The sequence below is a fragment of the Chelonoidis abingdonii genome, chromosome 2 (genome assembly GCF_003597395.2).
Source record: "Chelonoidis abingdonii isolate Lonesome George chromosome 2, CheloAbing_2.0, whole genome shotgun sequence".
Classification (NCBI taxonomy): Eukaryota; Metazoa; Chordata; order Testudines; family Testudinidae; genus Chelonoidis; species Chelonoidis abingdonii.
Window position 1 is genome coordinate 37,255,178 of NC_133770.1, and position 19,710 is coordinate 37,274,887.

At 42.4% G+C, this 19,710-nt stretch overlaps 1 protein-coding gene across 1 annotated transcript in view; it reads right to left on the bottom strand.

Moving 5' to 3' along the window:
* The window catches only part of GPR158 (G protein-coupled receptor 158), a 321,268-nt gene extending 302,121 nt beyond the window's left edge, over positions 1-19,147 (bottom strand). The window contains exon 1 of the mRNA XM_032775690.2: positions 17,754-19,147. Within this exon, the coding sequence (XP_032631581.1) occupies positions 17,754-18,625 (872 nt within the window). The 5' untranslated portion in view covers positions 18,626-19,147. The remainder of the gene's footprint in view (positions 1-17,753) is intronic.
* Between the last annotated feature and the right edge of the window lie 563 nt (positions 19,148-19,710).

A 19,710-nucleotide genomic window follows, 5' to 3' on the forward strand; every position in this document is an offset into this window, starting at 1 on the left:
GTCGATTTCTGAAGCGTTGCATTGTGGGTAGCTCTTCCATAGCTATCCCATAGTTCCCGCAGTCTCCCCCGCCCTTGGAATTCTAGGTTGAATCATTATGTCGCGGGTGGTTCTGGGGTAAATGTCATCAGTCATTCCTTCCTCCGGAAAACATCAGCTGACAATCCTTTCGCGCCGTTTCCCTGGATTGCCCTGGCAGACGCCATAGCATGGCAACCATGGAGCGTTCAGCATTTTTTTTTCCGGCACCGTCTGTGTACTGGATGCCGCGGACAGAGAGGCGATAATCAGCGCTACACAGCAGCAGTTTCACTTGCTTTTGCATGATAGCAGAGATGGTACTGGTCGTTCTGTACCGTCTACTGCCGAGGAAAACTGGCAATGAAATGACGGTTATCTCTCTCCTCTGTACTGTCCACTGCTATCAGAGTGCCCTGGCAGAAATCGGCGGGGGCGCAACGCAAAACGAAAAAAATTGGACTGACTCCCTGAGTCAATCTCTCCCTTATGCGTTTGTAAAAATAGAGTCAGTCCTGCCTAGAATATGGGGCATAATGTACTAAGATGACCAGTGTATCAGGAGAGCACAGCTGCTCCGTGTCAGTATTCACAGGGGGGTGCCCTGCAACAACCCACCGTTGCTACTCCCCTTCCCCAACCTTCCTGGGCTTACCGTGGCAAGTAATCCCCCGCCCATTTCTGTCATAAAGTTATAAAGAATGCAGGAATAAGAAACAGAGACCTGCGTTAGGAGATAAAATGATGGGGAGGCAGCCTCCCGGGGCTAGCTGACAGGTCCAGGCAGGAACATTAAGCTGGTGCGGGAAGAGAGGGCCCAGCAATGCCACTTGCTATGACAGTCCAGCAGTACAGAAATATTTTTCTACACAGGAGGAAGAACGGTACACAGCCCGTTCTGTACCATCTACTGGGGAGTAAACACTGCGGAGGGTCATTCCCATATTTTACCAGGCTGCCCCAGCCAGCCAAGCTCAACCTGAGGCCAGCCAGGAGCACTCACGGGCTGATGGCAAGCGCGAACGGATATCAGTCAATTGCACCGTCTACACACGACCGGAGGGGAGAGAGCGGATAGCGATTGCTCTCACTGCTGCAGCATCGCGTCGACCGCAGCATCAGTACACATAGGGTGACATGAAAGAAGTCAAGAAATGATCTTTCCCTTTCTCACGCTCGACTTGGTGCGGGGGGGAAAACTGAGGAGCTATTCCCCTGAACACGCCAGACACTGTGTTTGAACCTACAGACACTCTGGGAGCTCAGCCAAGAATGCAAATACTTTTCAGAGACTGCTGTGGACTGTGGATAGCTGGAGTCCTCAGTACTCCATCCATGAGCGTCGCATTTGAGTCTCTGGCTTCGCCGTTACGCTTACGCTACGGCAGCGCTGTGCTACCCTGGAGATTTTTTCAAACCTTTGGGCATTTCGTGTTCTGTAAACGGAGCTCTGATAGAACAGATTTGTCTCTCCCATACGAGGCGATGCAGGATCTAGTATCTCCCATACGGTCCATGCTGAAGCTTCTTTTTGGATTTGAGGACCTGCATCGCCACCTCATGCTGATCAGAGCTCCACGCTCGGGGCAAACAGGAAATGTAACGTCAAAAGTTCGCATAGGTGGCTGTTCCTTTTACCTGCCCGCTGTATCCGATCAGATTGCTGTCCAGAGTGGTCAGTGGTGCACTGTGGGGATACGCATCGCAGGCACAATACTGTCGATTGCGGACCACATTAACCCTAATCCGATATGGTAATACCCGATTTAGCGCTACCCTCTCGTCGGGGAGGAGTAACAGAATCTCGATTTAAAGAGCCCTTTATATCGATATAAAGGGCGTTGTAGTGTGGACGGGTACAGCGTTAAATCGATTTAACGCTCTTTAAATCGATTTAAACGTGTAGTGTAGACCAGGCCTAGATGTGTAGCAGAGCCCTTCTCCCCTCCCCACTACCACTTAACCATCTGCTTCTGGTTCTAAAGCACCAGTTCAATAGAGTCCTGCTGCATAGTAGCTCGGTGACCACAACACATAGTCCTTTGCTACACATTCTGGAGCATCTTTGGGGCCCAATTCTCTGTTGCCCTGTGTTTTGTATATTCATTTACACTAGTATTAAGCAAGGGAACAATGCCAACATTCTGACTCCACAGCATTTTACACCGATGTAAATGATTTCACAAAGTGAAGGACAGCAGACAATCAAGTCCTTGGTGTCTAGGAAATTCAGAAGGCTGCTTCCAGTATATACATTAAATGAATGAGCAAGCACTCTCTCAAGAATCATACTCATGTGCCAGGAACTTAAAAGCTTTCATCATCAAAAGTTTCTCCCACAGTATTAGACGATTCCTTCCACTGCAAACAGACTGATCCAATTTCCAGTTAATCACACTGCATTACAAACACCTCAAAAGGGACAGTATGAAAAGCAAAAAATGTTTCCTTCCTTTCCTCTTAGAATAGTCAGTAGAATGAATTAGTACTGAGGAGATTTATGTTTATCTTCAGAGATTATATGCCTGTTACTAGTATTTGACTAGCATCGTGTGTTTAATTATAAAGGTTTTAGTGCAGTGTTTTTGTAAGGGATATTATATAATTGTGGGACAATGCCATACTAAAATGTCATAGTAATTAGAATAACTTGCAGAGCATAAATTTAGCAAACTTCAATGTTGAATCCTCAAGCTCATTAAAGTTTCAAAGAAGCCAAACTATGCTAAAAAGCACAGTCTCATTTTGCAGCCATTTACTTTATGAAAAAAACATACCACTGCAAAGTCTTAATTTCCACTAACAAATACAGAGATATCCTTACAAGCTACAGATTGCCAGCCTAGCACTTTCAGCCAGTACTCATGGCCTTCTTGGATCTGTGCCCCCGCTGAAGTGCATGACATCAGCTGTGGGCTCTTTATAAATTTAACCTGCTAATTTCAGGTTAGGAGTCCAATTGCTTAACATCAGTTTTTTAAAGAATGTGACAGGTTTATTATGCCAACAATATTACTCACAAACAATTAAAACAATTAAAGCTATGTCTATAACACCTTAATCTTTTCTGTGATGTACAAGCTAATTAATTTTCACAAGACCCTTGTACAGCTGGTAATACTACTATCCCCATTTTACTGACGGAGATACAGGGTCACAGATGCACTAAATGACTTCCTCAAGTCCATGTAAGGGGCCAGAGGCACAACCTAACCCTAACTCAGAAACTCCTGACTTAATCCACTAGAACATGCAGCCTTTTTTGGTAAGAGCATAGTCTATACAAGTAAGACTGATCATCATAAAACAGGAACAGAGCAACAGATTCATTTAATCCTTTGGGCCATTTATGGCCAAATTCAGCCCTTTTGTAAGCAAGTGAAACTCCACCAAAGTCAACAGTTACACTGACTTAGAGTCTAGTTCATCAATCAAGGAGATTTTATCTGAGATTCAAAATAAGTCACCATCTCTCAGACTCATTTTACCCTCTTCATGTAAAACATCTTAAAGTGCTTCTTATGTTCAGCCATAAATTATATAGTATTAGGCAGACATTTTTAAATTCATTCATTCATCATTATGAATTCATTGTTAATAATTTAGACAAATACATTTAGTTCATATCTTTGTGTAAATTTACATCTATCCTATAAAATACATTCAGAAGCACTTGTTGGATTTGCTTAAATGAGGGTTTGGGGATTGTTCAGCCCTCCACAGCCTGTCTCAATCCAAATCAAAAGATTTTTCATATTTCAGGTACCAAAGGGGTGAGTTTGGCCAGGAATAGGAAAGTATGGCTTACTAGTTTAGTATTTTATATGTGATGTAGGTATGGATGGATCAAGATTCTTGAGCAGAGTTTAGTCCTCAACCTTATTAGACTTCACAGTGCTTCCAAGCCTCTGACCACACGCAAACAGTAACAAACTGTCTAGGTGCATGTGATTGCTCACAGCATTCAGTTAGCTCCTAACTCTGCCCATCACAAATTTCACCACTCAGGTATGACTTGGAGCACTTTCAGATCTTTAAAAACACATACAGGCCAACAAATGGGGTTTGCAGGGTAGCCAGTCCTGCAAAGTATTCATTTCAATGGGGCACTGCATAAACACAGGAGGAGTCCAGTCCTGCAAAGGAACTTGCATGATTGTAGCCGAACTCACTTGCGCATGATAAAGCAGAGGCTTTTGCAAGTGTTGGAAACATTAGCTAAATATTTTCTTCTACCTGCTGTGAAGAAACTGGTTCACCTGCTGAAAGATCTGTGATGAGTCATCCTTATTAGAGCTGCAACAGCCTCACCTGGGAGACTTTACAGAAGCCTTAGGGAAGGCTGGCTTTACTTCCTGTTAAGGAAGAGAACTTATCCCTTGTGTAGATTTTGTTTTTAATTGGTAGAAAGGAGAGTTATTCCCAACACCTTTTTTTTCTCCTAAAATAGGTTGGGTGCATAAGAGAGAAAATAAGATAATTTAAGAATTTCCTAATCACTCTAAGAGTGGGGGTAAAACTGCAAAGCCTTTGTCTGCAACAGTAGGCTGTGCTGTGTGGGGAGCAAGCTGTCGTACAATTCCTATCATGATTAAGAGCTATAAGGTGATGGAAAAGAGACCAGAAAACAAGAGTGTAGCTAGAGGTGGTTACTTGTGAGTACAGCAGTACAGAGGACTCAGAGCAATTAGGGACTGTAAATGCAGAACAAGCATTTGAATGTGATTGGACTTATTTTAGATGGAGGAATTTGTAACTAAGGTACTCTACCCCTTAGTGCACTAGAGTAGTACATTACCCTAAGCAGTTTCTGCTTCGAGAGAAGTACGGTTGTTTTCAGCCTTTTCTACATGCAAGATAGTTGAAAAGTCCAACTTTATTCTGTGAGAAGTTATGAGTGAAATGATTTTGTTCAAACGTTTCCATGGAATTTTCATTTCCTCAACAAAAGAAAAATTTTAAATATGATTGTTTCAAATTGAAGTTATTTTTTCATTTTACTTTGGGTTTTCAAAACTAATCATTTCAACTGAAAATAAATGTCTTGTTTCAAACTTTTTAAATTGAAAATTATCCAATCAAACTTTTCACAACATTTTGATTTTGGCAAAGCTTCATTTTTTATTTTAAAAAAGTGGACAAAACATTTATCAGTTCTAAGCCACATTCCTGTCACCATTCAAATTCTTCCTCACTTCCTGCTTGAAGTCCTAATGTGACCAGTCTCCTTCCCCTCACCCCATCCCTCGTGAATTGCTGGGGTTGGTAATCAGCAGAATGGGGAGGTGGGTTATGTCAGGAGGACAGGGTAGAGGAAGAAAAGCTCCTAATGGGAAGGAGGAAAACAAAACTGGTAATGGTTCTTCCTAGAAGCAGTCAGAAACCTTCCTCTCTTCTACACATGGTGCAGCCCAACAATAAAACTAGGGAAGAGATTTCTCATGAGTAAAGCTGGGGCAAATAATGGATTTTTCAGTTTGCTAGCAATTCCAAAAAAATTCCTCCCCTCAGCCAAAAAAATGTAGTTTTGGATCAAACTGACAAACAGAAGTTTTCAACATGTTCAGTGAATCAAAAAGTCAGAAACAAAAGTTTGTCAGGGTGAATTAAATATTTCATTTCACCCAACTTGAAGGTTGTGATTTCAACTTCAGGCATTTTAACAAAAGCAGAGGACAAGATTCACAAAATAAGTGGAGGAGCAGATGCCTTCCTTGTAACTTTTAGCCCAGTCATTAGGGCACTCACCTAGGATGTTGGAGACCTGGTTTCAATTCCCACCTAGGCTCTCCATAATGTGGAGGAAGTATTTGAATTTGTGTCTCCTACATTCAAGAAAGTGTCTAGCCACCAGGCTATTCTGATGTATGCCGGTCTTAGTCCGTCCTGTTGAAGCTGTTCCACTTTGTAATGAATTGAGTTAATAACTGAAGCAAGGATCTGCACTTGGGTCTGCCATATCTGGGATGAGTACCCCAACCATGAGGCTAGAGAGTCTCTCTCTAGGTGCAGAGACACTGGGGGGAAAAAACAGCAGCAAGTCACAGTGTCCTGGTCAACCAACTCAGGCTCTTGTGCTACAGGACTTAAAACAGCAGTATGGACATTGCCACTCAAGCTGGAGCCCAGGCTCTGAGACCTACACCGCTCACCGGGTTTCAGAGCCAAGGCTTTAGCCAGAGCAAGAACATCTACACTGCTATTTTTAGCCCTATAGCCTGGGTCCCAGTCAGTTGACCTAGGCTCTGAGACGCGATGCTGGGGAAGAAGGAGGGGTTACACTGTAAATGTAGTTTCTCTCTCCCCCATCCATCTCTCTCTCTCCATCCCATCCTGCCCTTCCCCCAAATGGACTATTCATTGTCATTCATAGTGGCAATTCAGAGCCATTCATGATTACAAGGAATAGTCACTGGCCCAGGGAAACTGTGTGGGAATGATTCTAGCCTGCTTATTGGGGCACTCCCCAGGGATGTGGCAGACTGCTCCAATCACTATTTAAAGATTTATACAAAGTGGAGTAGCTTCAAGGAGAGAGACTGAGAAAGACCTCTGCCAGACTATCCCATACCCCCATGGCTACAGCAATTGGCTGGGAAGAGGGATGGGAGACTCACATTCAAATCCCTTCTCCGTATCAGGCAGAGATGGGAATTGAACTTGGATCTGCCACATCCCAGGTGAGTACCCCAACTGCTATGCTAAAAATTATTAGACCACTTCTCTTAGCCAGAGCTACTCATGGGGATTAGGCAGTGTCCTAAGTATTAAGGCCATCACTTTTACACTGTGCATCTTAATTTTTTTTACTAGGTCTCTCCAGCATGTGTTTCCCATCTCTGTATCTCTGCCTTATTTTAACTCCACAGTTCTGATAAGCCAGTAATAGAGATTAGAAAGGGGCTAACAGAGCTTTTTAACATACTTGAGAGATGTAAAATAATTTTAAAATAGATTTGTGTGTGAGGTATGTGGCATTTACAGAATATGTCACCACAGTATAGTGTAGTAAAAGGTTTATTGGCATTCATTTGTGATGACCTCCCTTTTGCATCCATCCCAGACGTATACCACACCATCATATGTCCGTGTAAAACATATACAGCTATGTAGGATGATTATATATTTCTTAAATCTTTTACTGGTATTAATACAGTAGCTAACACAGGCTATTTAGCTACCCACATTTTTAGTTATTTTTGATTCAGTATGCCGAAAAGGGAACATATGGAAGAAGACATCCTGCTAGTACATATAGGGATCAACTACTTCCAAATGTTATATTTACAGAACTAGCTGGGAATAATTTTAGCTTTGCTATCTTGGTCCAAGTGATGAAGACACAAATGTAAACAGCATGATAGTAAAACTTGGCTTGTCAGCACATAGTATCAGTCTGATATTCACCCAGGCTGACAGAACAGCTTAGCTGAACCCAAGTCACAACCACAGTGATAAGTTAATAATAATATTAATGGTAACTGTAGACCATCTGGCAACCAAGTGTATTTTGTGCGTTGAAAGCTAATCTCCTTATTACTATAAATATTCTGTTTTCTATCCTTGTTTTACAAAGCTGACACAAAATACTGCTTCAAGATTAGAGGGTCATATTTAACATTTTGGATCTCCACAGACAAGAAATTATTAGTTAGAATAATGTATAATGGAGAATTGTTGAAGAATGATGTCATCAAGGATTTTCCGACAGGTCAGAAGGTTTGATTTAAGAGGCTTTCATGTCTGCCTTAATTTCCAGCACCACTGTTTGTTGACATTCTGTCTGCTTCAAAATCAGTGCCAGTAATTGATTTAAACTTGTTTTCCCAGCTTAGTGGTTATCTTGATATTTTCAGTAGTTCTACTTCATTGTAGCAATGAGTTACAAACTTATGTGTCTGCAGGGGAATTTTTGACACCAGTGTCACTCTGTAAAATAGGAGTATGTTTCCTTTTCACAGTGCTGCTTACAAGCAGAGGCGCACAGAATGGTTTGCCAAACATTTACACAGTGACAAACATGGTCCTTCTATCTCCTAGATTTTAGAAGTCTTTTTGTCAAAGCAGTCAAGTCTCAGTTGAACAGGAATGCAGTTTGTCTAGTAGTTACCTATATAAAATTAAATGCACATGAGCAGAGGACAAATAAAAATGAAGAGATGTCAAACGTACCAGTAAAAGATCTTTGTAATCGGTTCTGCTTATAGTCTACCCATATAAGCTACACAAGCCTCTTAGTCAAGAAGATATGAGGAGAGACAAAGAATTAGCAAGACTTCCAGCAAGTTAGAGCTAGATGTGAACATATAAAGAGGACATAACCTTTAAAAAGGGAATTTGGAAAAGCTCTCTAGGTTATATTCATGCTTTGTAAAGGCTTCAACTGTGAAATATATATTTCTTTTGAAAGATGCTAGACTAACCTCCTAAACTGACCATTCTGGGCATGAAAGGATTCTGCATAACTAAGTGGAGTATAAACACTGTTATGTGCTATATTAGAAAACACAGAAATCAATGTAAAGAATTTAAAGGACCAAACACAAACATCACAGTGCTTCTCTCAGCTAAAGACAAGCTTTAAGGCTGGGCTGTCAAGTGGTAGAGAAGATGTCATTCCTCGGCTCCAGAACTCTTCCTAGAGGCCCTTCCTGACTCTTACTACCAGACTCAGGCTCCCAGCTCCATACAGTACATCCCTCTTACTATGTGCTGCAGAAGAATTGATTAATTCCCCACAGATGGTGCAGCCTGACTACTCTGCAAAGCCCTGCACTCCTAGACAGATACATACACATACATTACTTAGTTTGGCCAAGATTTTCAAGTGATTTTGGGTGTCACTAGTGATTTTGGGTGTCAATTTTTGATTGCCCAACTTGAGACACTTTAGAAGGATCTTGAGTCCTCAGTACTTTCTGAAAATCAGGCCCCTTCAAGATGTCTCTAGCTGGTTTTCCAAAATTACCAATCACTTTCTAAAAATGTTAGTATAAAATTTACAAGTGTGCCCAAGTGACTTAGGTGCCTATGTCACATAGACTATCAATGAGACTTGGGTTTCTAAGTGCTTAAGTCACTTTGGAAAATACTCCGCCATTTTTTAAAAATTTGGTCTATATGTATGCACAATTGCCACTTAGAGCTTCAGATGGCAATAGGGACTTACTGTATGTTGGCAAAGAACAGGATTTTGATCTGTTCCCCCTACTACATTTCAGTTTTCATTAATACAAAGACAGATTTTTCTAAGACCTTAGCAGTAGCACTATTGCTGTTTTGCAACATACATTTTCATAGGAGTACCAACTTTCACTAAAAATATACCTGATCAGAGAACAGTGGGTAGCAGTGTGGGCACATGAATTAGGATTCACCTGCAAAGGAAATCCCCATAGGCTTTTGGAACAGTATTACAAGTGTGGAGTAGTTATATCTGAAAGAAGATTAGAATCCTCAATCTCATTGACAACATAGGCTTCAGATCTATGCTATGCATTGCTGCATATCTGGGGATTTCCCTGTAAATAAATCAAAAGAGCTTCTTAAAATAGTCTCCTCCTAAATTACTACTTGGCTGAATTCTGCCATCAGGGACAGCCTTGCACATGGGGACTTCTGTGTCCACAAACTGAGACTGTGGATTGAAGGAATAAAAAGTGGTAAAGATCAAGGGGCAGATCCTCAGTTGGTGTAAACTGTCAGTGCTCTACTGAAGTCAGTAGAGCTACCCACAACTTATCCCAGATGATGTGCTGTCATGGGGGAGGGGAGGAGAAAGAGCAGGTTCTTTCTAGTCTTCCTTCCAAATGTTCAAACCCAAAATAACCCTCACAACTGTAACATGCACTTCAACCCTATCCACATTTTAGTCCTCACATAAAGCCACACTGTTGCTATGTTTCGGACTAAATTCCAACAGTCCAAGATTCCAACAGTTACTCAAGATTTGTTGGTTTTTAATTTATTTATTTATTGTTCCTCTTTCCTAACCTCTCTCTATCTGTCTCTTCTCAGTCTTGTGAGCTCCTTAGGGCAGGGACCATCCATTCATAGATGTCTGGAGAACATTGTGGGTGCTATGCTAACAGATAATAAATTATCCATACCATAGTAATGGGCCTTCTCTGATCCCACCAGTTGCTGTCCTTTCATGACCATAAAACCAAAAGTTCTGAAATTTTTAGAAAGTAAATGCTTAAAATGATCCATTTATTATCTTCAAAGTCAAATCTATTCTCTCTCTTCCACTCCCAACTTATTATGGGTCATAGTATCTTAGAATAAGAAGGTTATCAATTTCACCATTTTACAATATTTTTAGGATTATACAACTAATATGTGAAGTCATGTAATCCTCCATAAACCTTATCCTATGTCTTTCCTTCACTATTTGAAATATTTCAGACTGGATTGTAGAGTTTAGGGAATTAGAAAACTAGTTTAAAATGTGAGAAAGGAAATAAGGTAAGGACTTGAATCACCTATAAAGGGAAAACATTAATGGCCAAATTATTTTCTTTCATTTATTCAGGATTTGTTTTGACTTATCTTTGAAAAATTGTAATAACAAACTTGATTCCTGTTACATATTTAACAAACTAAGAAGCTAAGTAAAATATTCCCTAAGAAATTGCTGTTTGTCCATATATGTGAATTTATTTGCTTTCAGTAATGAACTCCGAACTAAATACCATTCTACATGGCTTAATATGTGTTCGGTACAATTCCTGCTGAAATTGAAATGATGACTCAGTGTACTCTACTATCTTGATGGAAGGAATGACCAGGTTTGACTATACAGTGAAAAAAAATCAATGGGCATTAGGCACCTAAATACATTTGAGGAACTGGATCTGAAAGCCAGAAAGACAAACGTCAGAAAATAAAAAACATAGTACTTGGTCAGCTGAATTTCATAGTCAATTTATTTTCTGTAAATGCTCCAGCACGTAGCATTCTTCAGAATAAATGGTCAGCCTGCTGACAATGGGCATTGAATTGCCAAAAGAATCATCTTTCAGATATACTCTCCCAATAGTTCTTCTTTAAAAAACAAATAAAACCAAAAAAATGAAAGAAAGAAAGAAAACTCGCAGATACTGTACCAAACTCAAAGAGGAAGCAGTCTGGACTTGTTACAATAGCGGGAAAAAGAGTATCTGTGCCCTTACGGTATTCAGGCCTAGTGGAAGATACTGAGGAGCAATAGTCATGATCACTGCCTACAATGTTAGTGCATTACAACAGGATATTAACAAAAATGAGGGCTGTATTCAAGATACTATTTAGAACTGAAAAGGGAACCTTTAACGGCAAGTCTACTGAATACCAAACTGTGTGGTTAACTTCCACCAGAGCTGTCCAACCTCCCCGTTGACCCACTAATCATCTGCAGTTGCAGAAACAATGTACTAGCATCCAACTCCTTCTCCAGAGGCCAAATATGCACTTCTAGAAAGTGAAATGCATCCACAGTGGGGAACACATATGCAAGTTTCTTCACACCATTTAAATGCTGCAGTGGGGTTGCACCAGCACCAGCTAAACGTGATGTTTCTGCACCACAGAAGGTGATTCCAGGTAAGTATATAATGGAGGTCTGGTAATTACACTGAGAGGGTTCCACAAGATTCATGACAAATCCTATTGCTCCACCACTTTGTGCAGGAGTAGCAACTGCAGAGGGACTGAGTTCTAGCCCTTTCTGTGTCCATTCTTTAGGTGGTGAACGCCACCCCTAAAACCTCATTACTCAGGTTTTATAAGGAGAAGGAGGAGGTGGGGTGGTGGTGGGAGAATTTCACTATATGGTGCATTTAGCCTCCTTAAAATATCTATCCTTGCGACCAAATGTATGTTTTCCCAAATGGTAAAATAAAGCACTGCCATTGTCACTGTGTGATGAACAGTCCCTTCTAAAAAAATCTCAAAGCCAACAGAAATGGCTAAAAATATAACTGGTTTCTAGGGAAATAAGAGGTCCAAGCTATGTTAGAACTATTTAGGCAGTGATTATCTTAAAAGAGCCGGGATATTATCATGCGTATTTTGAGTTCTCTTTAGATTCTCGGCTTCATTTTAATATTGGCCTACTTTGCTAGCCTTTGCAAGACAAGATATAGGACCATATTTTCTTCTAAATTCTTTTTCTGGGGTTTCACCTCAGCTGGTCTGGTTTCCAGTTCCTAGGGCAGAACTGTCTAGGATAGATGACAAGATGTTTTCAGAAGAAGGCTCTAACCTTGCAGGTCACCTCCTCTGGCAGTGCAGAGTATGGAGGCCTTCATGGCCCAGAGTAAGAGGTTACTCTTTAAACGGGCTTACGGTTAAATTTCCAGAATGCCATTGAAGAAAGGTCTCGCAACAAATAGGAACAGCTATTGGACAGAAATAGTAATCATTTGTCCACTTTATATTTGTGGTAGTACTCATGTTCAACCAGGAGGGACAAATTCTACTCTCTTTTGCACCAGTGTAGGTCTGAAACATTTCTGCTGATTTTAATGAGATTACTCCAGATCTACCTGGGTGTAACTAAGGGCAGAGTTTAGCCCTGTGTTTTTAATAATATGAGGTGTCCATATACTAGTCGCAGCATTTCTCAAATTTCATTGCACTGTGACCCCCTTCTGACAACAAAAATTACTACATGGCCTAAGAAAGGGGGACCAAAGCCCAAGCCCTGTCGCCTGGGGAGGGTGAGCAAAGCTCAAGAGCTTTATCCCTGGGTGAGGGGGCTGTAACCTGAGCCCCAGTGCCCAGGGCTTCAGTCCTGGGCAGTGGGGCTCGGACTTTGGCTTCATCCCTGGGCCCCAGCAAATCTAACACCAGGCCTGTTGACCTCATTAAAGGGGGTCCCAAACCACCTTGGGGTCCCATACCACAGTTTGAGAACTGCTGCCCTGCAGTGCATTCATATCAATACAAGCAAAGACAAACTCCTATTCCGTAAGCCTAAAGAATACTCTTCCATGAAGAAAATTAATGTCTTACTGTGTCACATCATGCATACAATATCATACCCCAGAGATAAGCAAGCAAGTAGATAGAAAGTTAGAAGATGTTTAGAGTGGGCATGCACTAAATTATTGTTATTGCTCTCATGCCAGACAACGAATGGAAGCAGCATTAACGCATCCCTAACAGATGGTTTACAGACACATTTTGTTGGAGAGAATCAGTGTAACTTCTTCAAAAGAAAGAGACCAGCATATACGCGTTTTGTTAGCATATGGGCTTTAAATAGGAATTTGAAATTTAAAACATGTTGTGTCACTTAACAACAGATGGAAAGGGGAAATAAAAACCTATTTTGGGAGGCAACTTATGGTGATTAATACAAATGTTGTAATGACTATGTCAAATTTTTCACTCAGTTTCTGATTTCATATTTTTAATTGATTTCTTCTTTTAAAAAAGTATTAGGGTTTGGAGTGCCTAACTTTGCACCTAAGAATTATAGAAAATGTTGTACAATATTAGAATAATTTATGTTTTTAAAAAATTACAAGGCTAATCTTTTGTTTTCTATAAACTATAATAATGTATTTTTAGACCTGTCAAGCAATTAAACAAATTAATGGTGATTAATTGCGCTATTAAACAATAATAGAATACCATTTATTTAAATATTTTTGGATGTTTTCTACATTTTCAAATATTTTGATTTCAGTTACAACACAGAACACAAAGTGTACAGTGCTCACTTTATGTTTATTTTTATTACAAATATTTGCACTGTTAAAAACAAAAGAAATAGTATTTTTCAGTTCATCTAATACAAGTACTGTAGTGCAATCTCTGTATCATGAAAGTTGAACTTACAAATGTAGAATTATGTACAAAAAATAACTGAATTCAAAAATAAAACGTTGTAAAATTTAGAGCCAACAAGTCCACTCAGTCCTACTTCTTGTTCAGCCAATCGCTCAGACAAACAAATTAGTTTACATTTGCAGGAGATAATGCTACCTTGTTTCCTGTTTACAATAAGAATAAGTGTTCACATAGCACTGAATAGGTGTGAGAACAGGCATTCACATAGCATTGTTGTAGCTGGCATCGCAAGATATTTACATGCCAGATGCGCTAAAGATTCATATATCCCTTCATGCTTCAACCACCATTCCAGAGGACATGCATCCATGCTGATGACGGGTTCCGCTCTATAATGATCCAAAGCAGTGCAGACCAACGCATGTTCTTTTTCATCATCTAACTCAGACACCACCAGCAGAAGGTTGATTTTCTTTTTTGGTGGTTTGGTTTCTGTAGTTTCTGCATTGGAGTGTTGCTCTTTTAAAACTTTAGAAGGTATGCGCCATACCTCATCCCTCTCAGATTTTGGAAGGCACTTCAAATTCTTAAACTTGGGTTGAGTCCTGTAGCTATTTTTAGAAATCTCACATTGGTACTTTCTTTGTGTTTTGTCAAATCTGCAGGGAAAGTGTTCTTAAAAGCTGGGACATCATCCGAGTCAGCTATAACATGAAATATATGACAGAATGTGGGTCAAACAACAGGAGACATACAATTCTCCCCCAAAGAGTTCAGTCGCAAATTTAATTAATGCATTATTTTTTAATGAGCGTCATCACCATGGAAGCATGTCCTCTGGAATGGTGGTCGAAGCATGAAGGGGCATACAAATGTTTACCATAACTGACATGAAAATACCTTGCAATGCTGGCTACAAAAGTACCATGTGAACGCCTGTTCTCACTTTCAGGTGACATTGTAAACAAGATGCGGACAGCATTATCTCCTGCAAATGTAAATAAACTGTCTTAGCAACTGCCTGAATGAGAAGTAGGACTGACTGGACTTCCAGGTTTTAAAGTTTTACTTTTTTTTTTTTTTTTGAGTGCAGTTATGTAACAAAAAAATCTACATTTGTAAGTTTCAATTTCACAATAAAGAGACTGCACTACAGTATGAGGTGAATTGAAAAATACTATTTCTTTTGTTATTCATTTTTACAGTGCAAATATTTGTAATAAAAATAACAATATAAAGTGAGCACTGTACACACTGTATTCTGTACTGTAATTGAAATCAATATATATGAAAAAGTAGAAAAACATCCAAAAATGTTTAATAAATTTCAATTGATATTCTATTGTTTAACAGTGCAATTGAAAACAGCGATTAATTTTTTTTTAGCTAATAGCGTGAGTTAACTGCAATTAATTGACAGCCCTAGTATTTTTCCAGTATTTTGTAGAATATCTTTGTATGTATATTTTAAAGTACAAGCTCATCTTTCATGCATTACTCCACAAATTGAAAACAGGAAATAAAACATTTGACCCTGACAGTGTAAATCAAATGTATGTGCTTCTCCCCACCCCAATCACATACAGTATTTACCAGAAACATTTAACAAGCTGTATTTCCATTGTGTTTCAACAATAACAGAACATATATAATTGTTTAATCACCTTTAATATTAACCTTTCAACACAACAGAATCTGTTTTAAACATGCTAACAACATGGCCCCTTTTAGTATGTTCAAATGAAAAAAAAAATGAGATGATGAATATAGAACTCCAAAAAACATAGTTGTATAACAGCTGCCCAGAGGTGCATAAAATTGTGGCAATGGGCTCTGTATCTAGTTAATCACTGCTATGCCAACATGCTGAAAAAGCACATTTATGGGGAGGTAGGGTGGGAAGGCTGCAGAGGTAAAGGAAATGCTTTGTATTGCTGCCATAATGACCCCTATTGGTCAATTTGTGTGGCAAGTATTGCTCCAGAATGGACCTGGTATATTGCCTGGAGTGGAGAAGACTATCACAGTGTGGGCCTACATCACAGAGATGTGTCTATGGCAAGGCTGGGACTGTACCCAGTCCATCAGATGTGTTCTTTGGTAGGATGAAGAGAAGTTTTAAGAGATCACATGGATAGAATCCTGGCATGAAACAGAGTCACTTTAAAGCTCTAGACTCTCTGCTGCCTCAGAGCCTGATTCTGCTCCTGTTGAAGTCAATGGCAAACCTCCTATTGACTTCCATGATGCAGGATTAAGCTCTAAGTAAGATCTTCGTTCTTAGATGGATGGAGCTGAAGGGGTCAGCCAACAGCCAGACAGCACTTGTTTAGGGATGAATAAACTTTTGTGGATTATATGTTCCCCCTCCACCCCAACAAGAGAAGGCTCCATGCTGTGCACCACCGCATGTACAGTCATTTCCATTTATCCGTACCTACAAGTTCACTGAGTGTAAAAACAACGGATGTCAGTGAAACACCAGCACTTTTCTGGCACATGAACTCCTCTTGTGCTGTGCTGGGCCAAGCTCTGAAGAAATTATAAAAGAGCAGCCAAGTTGATTTTGCCCTTTTGAGAAATTCGGCAACAAGGAGCTTCCAGCTGGGCTCAACTCTTGTTAATCCAACCAATGCAACGTGTGAGAAGAGTTCAGGATACAAGAGCATCATTCCACTGGAGAAGAGTCACTCTCTATTGGGCTGGAGTTTTCAGAGACATTTGGCCATATTCATCCTTGGTTTGACTCCAGCGGATTTCATACTAAGCCTAGAAAACCGTAATTCACAAAAATGTTTGGCTGAATTGCATTTGTTGTCATTGCTGTCTTGCTTCCCTATCTTGAGTGCCGGTAAAGCATATAATGTACCTCTTTGTTCTTGGCTACCTTTGCTCAACAGCTGATTCCCAAAGTAAAGAGGCACGAAATACACAAAAGAAGCTTTGCACCTCTGTTTTACCCACAAAAAGGCTACCACCCACTTCAGAAAAAAAATAAAAATACAAATAAAGTGGGGAACTCAAAGGAACTCCAGTATGCATTATCTGGTGCTTTTCCTAACAACAAAAGTTCCTATGGTCCCATCCATGGGCTCCAGCCTGCAGTCTTTACTCAGGCAAATCTCCTGCTGATATCAAAGTGTAAAGACTTCAGACTTGGGCCTTTGTACATTTTTCTCTACTGCTCATTGGCTACCGGGGAATAATTTGTATACAGCTCTTTAAACATCCCATGTATCAGCTTTTATGACGTGAAATAGCAGAGGCATAAGGAACCATTATATTATACTTTTATATTTAAGAAAAAATATTAATGTTTTACCTGTAGCCATCTAAGGATCTAACTATATGCATTGTGTTGTGAACAGAGGTGACATGGGTTTATTCATCTGCATGTGCATTATTATCACCTTTGAGCACATCCCGGTTTGCAGAATAAAAATGATGTTTTCTGGCTAGTTAAAATTATGTCTGGGATTGTGCTGGTTTTAATTATACACCATAGTAACTAATGACACATCAGCAAACATTTAACTACCAACTCTGCATTCCTCCTGCAGTCAGAAATAACTAACTACAACAGGCAACTTCTCCTCCTTTCTTCTACACACAGACACACACCCTGCTTTCTGACCACGAAAATTACTCCCCCAGACTCAGGTGATTCGAGAAAACAGTATTTTATATATTGTCACAAGCAGTGATGCTTTTACCAGGCAACAGCTCTCTGGAGCATGGCAATAAAGAGCTCAGCCAAGGTCTGCCTCTAAAGGAAGTTTGATTCTGCTGTGTGTTTCACTGGGGGTGGGGGAGTTGTTCTAGAATTGGATGATCAAGTTAATTGAGACAAGTTCCTGGGTGCCCCTTCCCTACAACAAACCCATCTGGAATGTGTGGCACCTTCTCAACACAACTCTGAGGACTAGTAACTACATAGAAAGGAGTTCTCCTCCTACCTGAATTCGGGGAGAAGGTTTGGCTGCAGCCCATAAAAAGCTGCTGACAGAGTCACTAGCCATCCAGGTTTGTAATTCCCATTCTCACACTCCAGGTAGGGCGAGGACCATTTGATGTGGTTCTTATCTGCTGTGTGGCTGTACTTCTTCTTCCAGCTGCTCTCCAAAGTTTTAGGGCTGGAGGTTAAAACCTTCCTGTGCAGATGTGGCCTCCACTTGCGCTTCAAGCTGTGGAACCACTCGGTTTCGATCGAGGCGTTGGCTAAATGGTGAGCTGTGGAGGACAAATCCTGCAGGAGGATCTGGGTCTCCTGCCGGCTGGCCTGGAGGAAAACCTGGGGAGCAGAGGACAAGGGCTCTACATTGAAAGTAATAGCTGCTCTAGATATGTTGGGGTTTCCTTCCAGGAGACTCCTGATCAAGGCTTGGTACCACCCCATGTCCTCCTGCAAGTTCTGCTCCCGGGATTTATTGCTCTGGAGGATCATGCTCAAGAAGTTGGTAGCGTGGAGAAGCGTGTCCAGAGCACCGTGCAAAGAAGGGTGAGCGGGGAGGCGAGACTTCCCAGCCAGGCTGGCCAGTTCGTACCTCCGGGAGCAGTTGGCGCGCCCCAGTTCCTGAGAGTCCCCAGTGTAGAGGAAGGAGGCCACGTTTTGGGGCACCTCTTCGGTCAGCCTCTGCGCCAAGATGGTGCTCCCGGTAGATCTGCTCCAGGGAGCCGGGGGAAGATCCGAACTCTTAATGTTGTTGTAAATAGGCTGTGTCCCTGTGATTGCTTTCTCTTTGTAGTGCGCCGTCCGCCCTTGGCTGGATCCAGCTCCGACCCCCAGTTGGGCAAAGAGCAGGAGAGAGAGAAGCAGGCGCCGAGCCATGTCCTCGGATCTCGCAGGCACGGCTAGGTCCCTTTACTATTATTATCACGGCTGTCCCCACCCACCTCCAGCCAAGGTAAAAACAACGATCAGTGGCAGTGGCGTGTCTTGGCAAGGCAGCTGCAGCGGAAAAATTCAAGTCACCTGTGGCGATGCCCAGCGAGCGCGCCCTCTGCACTGTGGGCAGCGCTGGGATTACGCAGCCCGGCTTCCGAGCAGCTTGCAGCCCGTCTGGCTCCGGGGAGAGGCTATAGTTAGCCTGCCTACGTCCTCAGCCCCCCGCCGCTGCCACCGAGGTGTTCTAAGGCGCCGCACGCAGAGGCGGCCGCGCCCTCAGCCGAGCAGGTGGCAGGTCCCGTCTCCCACTCCGGACACACGCGGCTGGGCTCCGCATCCTGCGGGCATGGCGAGGGGCGCGCGGATGGTGCCGGGGAGGCGCGGGGCTGGGTCCTGTCCGACCGGCTCGTTCCTGTGGAGCGGGTGCCGGGCTCACGGAGCGCTCGGGTTTCCCAGCCCAGAGACCCACGCTCCGCCCTCTCCCGGCTGCGGGAGGCTGTTCACCAGGCTGCTCTGCCAGAGCCAACCCCTCATTACCGCTGGCCCCTTCCCACCCAGCCCTCGTAGGTGCACGCCCGCTGTCCCGCTCCCCGTATGGCCGGGCCGCCTGTCAGTCACCCGAGAGCCGCTGGCGGGCCGGGAGGAAGGCGCTGTCCGGTGCTGGGAACGGAGGCGGCGGCGGCGGCGGCGGCGGCGCGGCTCGAGACCTGGAGCCAGGGTCCCCTGCCGGCGGCCCAGCTGAGAGCGGGAACAGCGCCCTGCCGGGGGAGCCGCGGCTCAGCCTGCAGCTGCGGGGCCGGCCCAGCGGAAGGCGGGAAGTTGGGGCGAGGGTGTCTCGAGCCCCCTGTTCTCCCCCTGCCTGGGGGAGGGGGCCCGGGCTGTGCGGAAGGGGAACAGGAGGGCGGCTCTCGGCCCCCAGGAGAGGTTGAATAAAAGATGATGTAGTTTAACTGGGTGGGGATGGGCGTAGATGAGTCGAATAGAGACATCTGCTGGATAGGCTTAAAACCATTCCGCTGCTGCCTTGG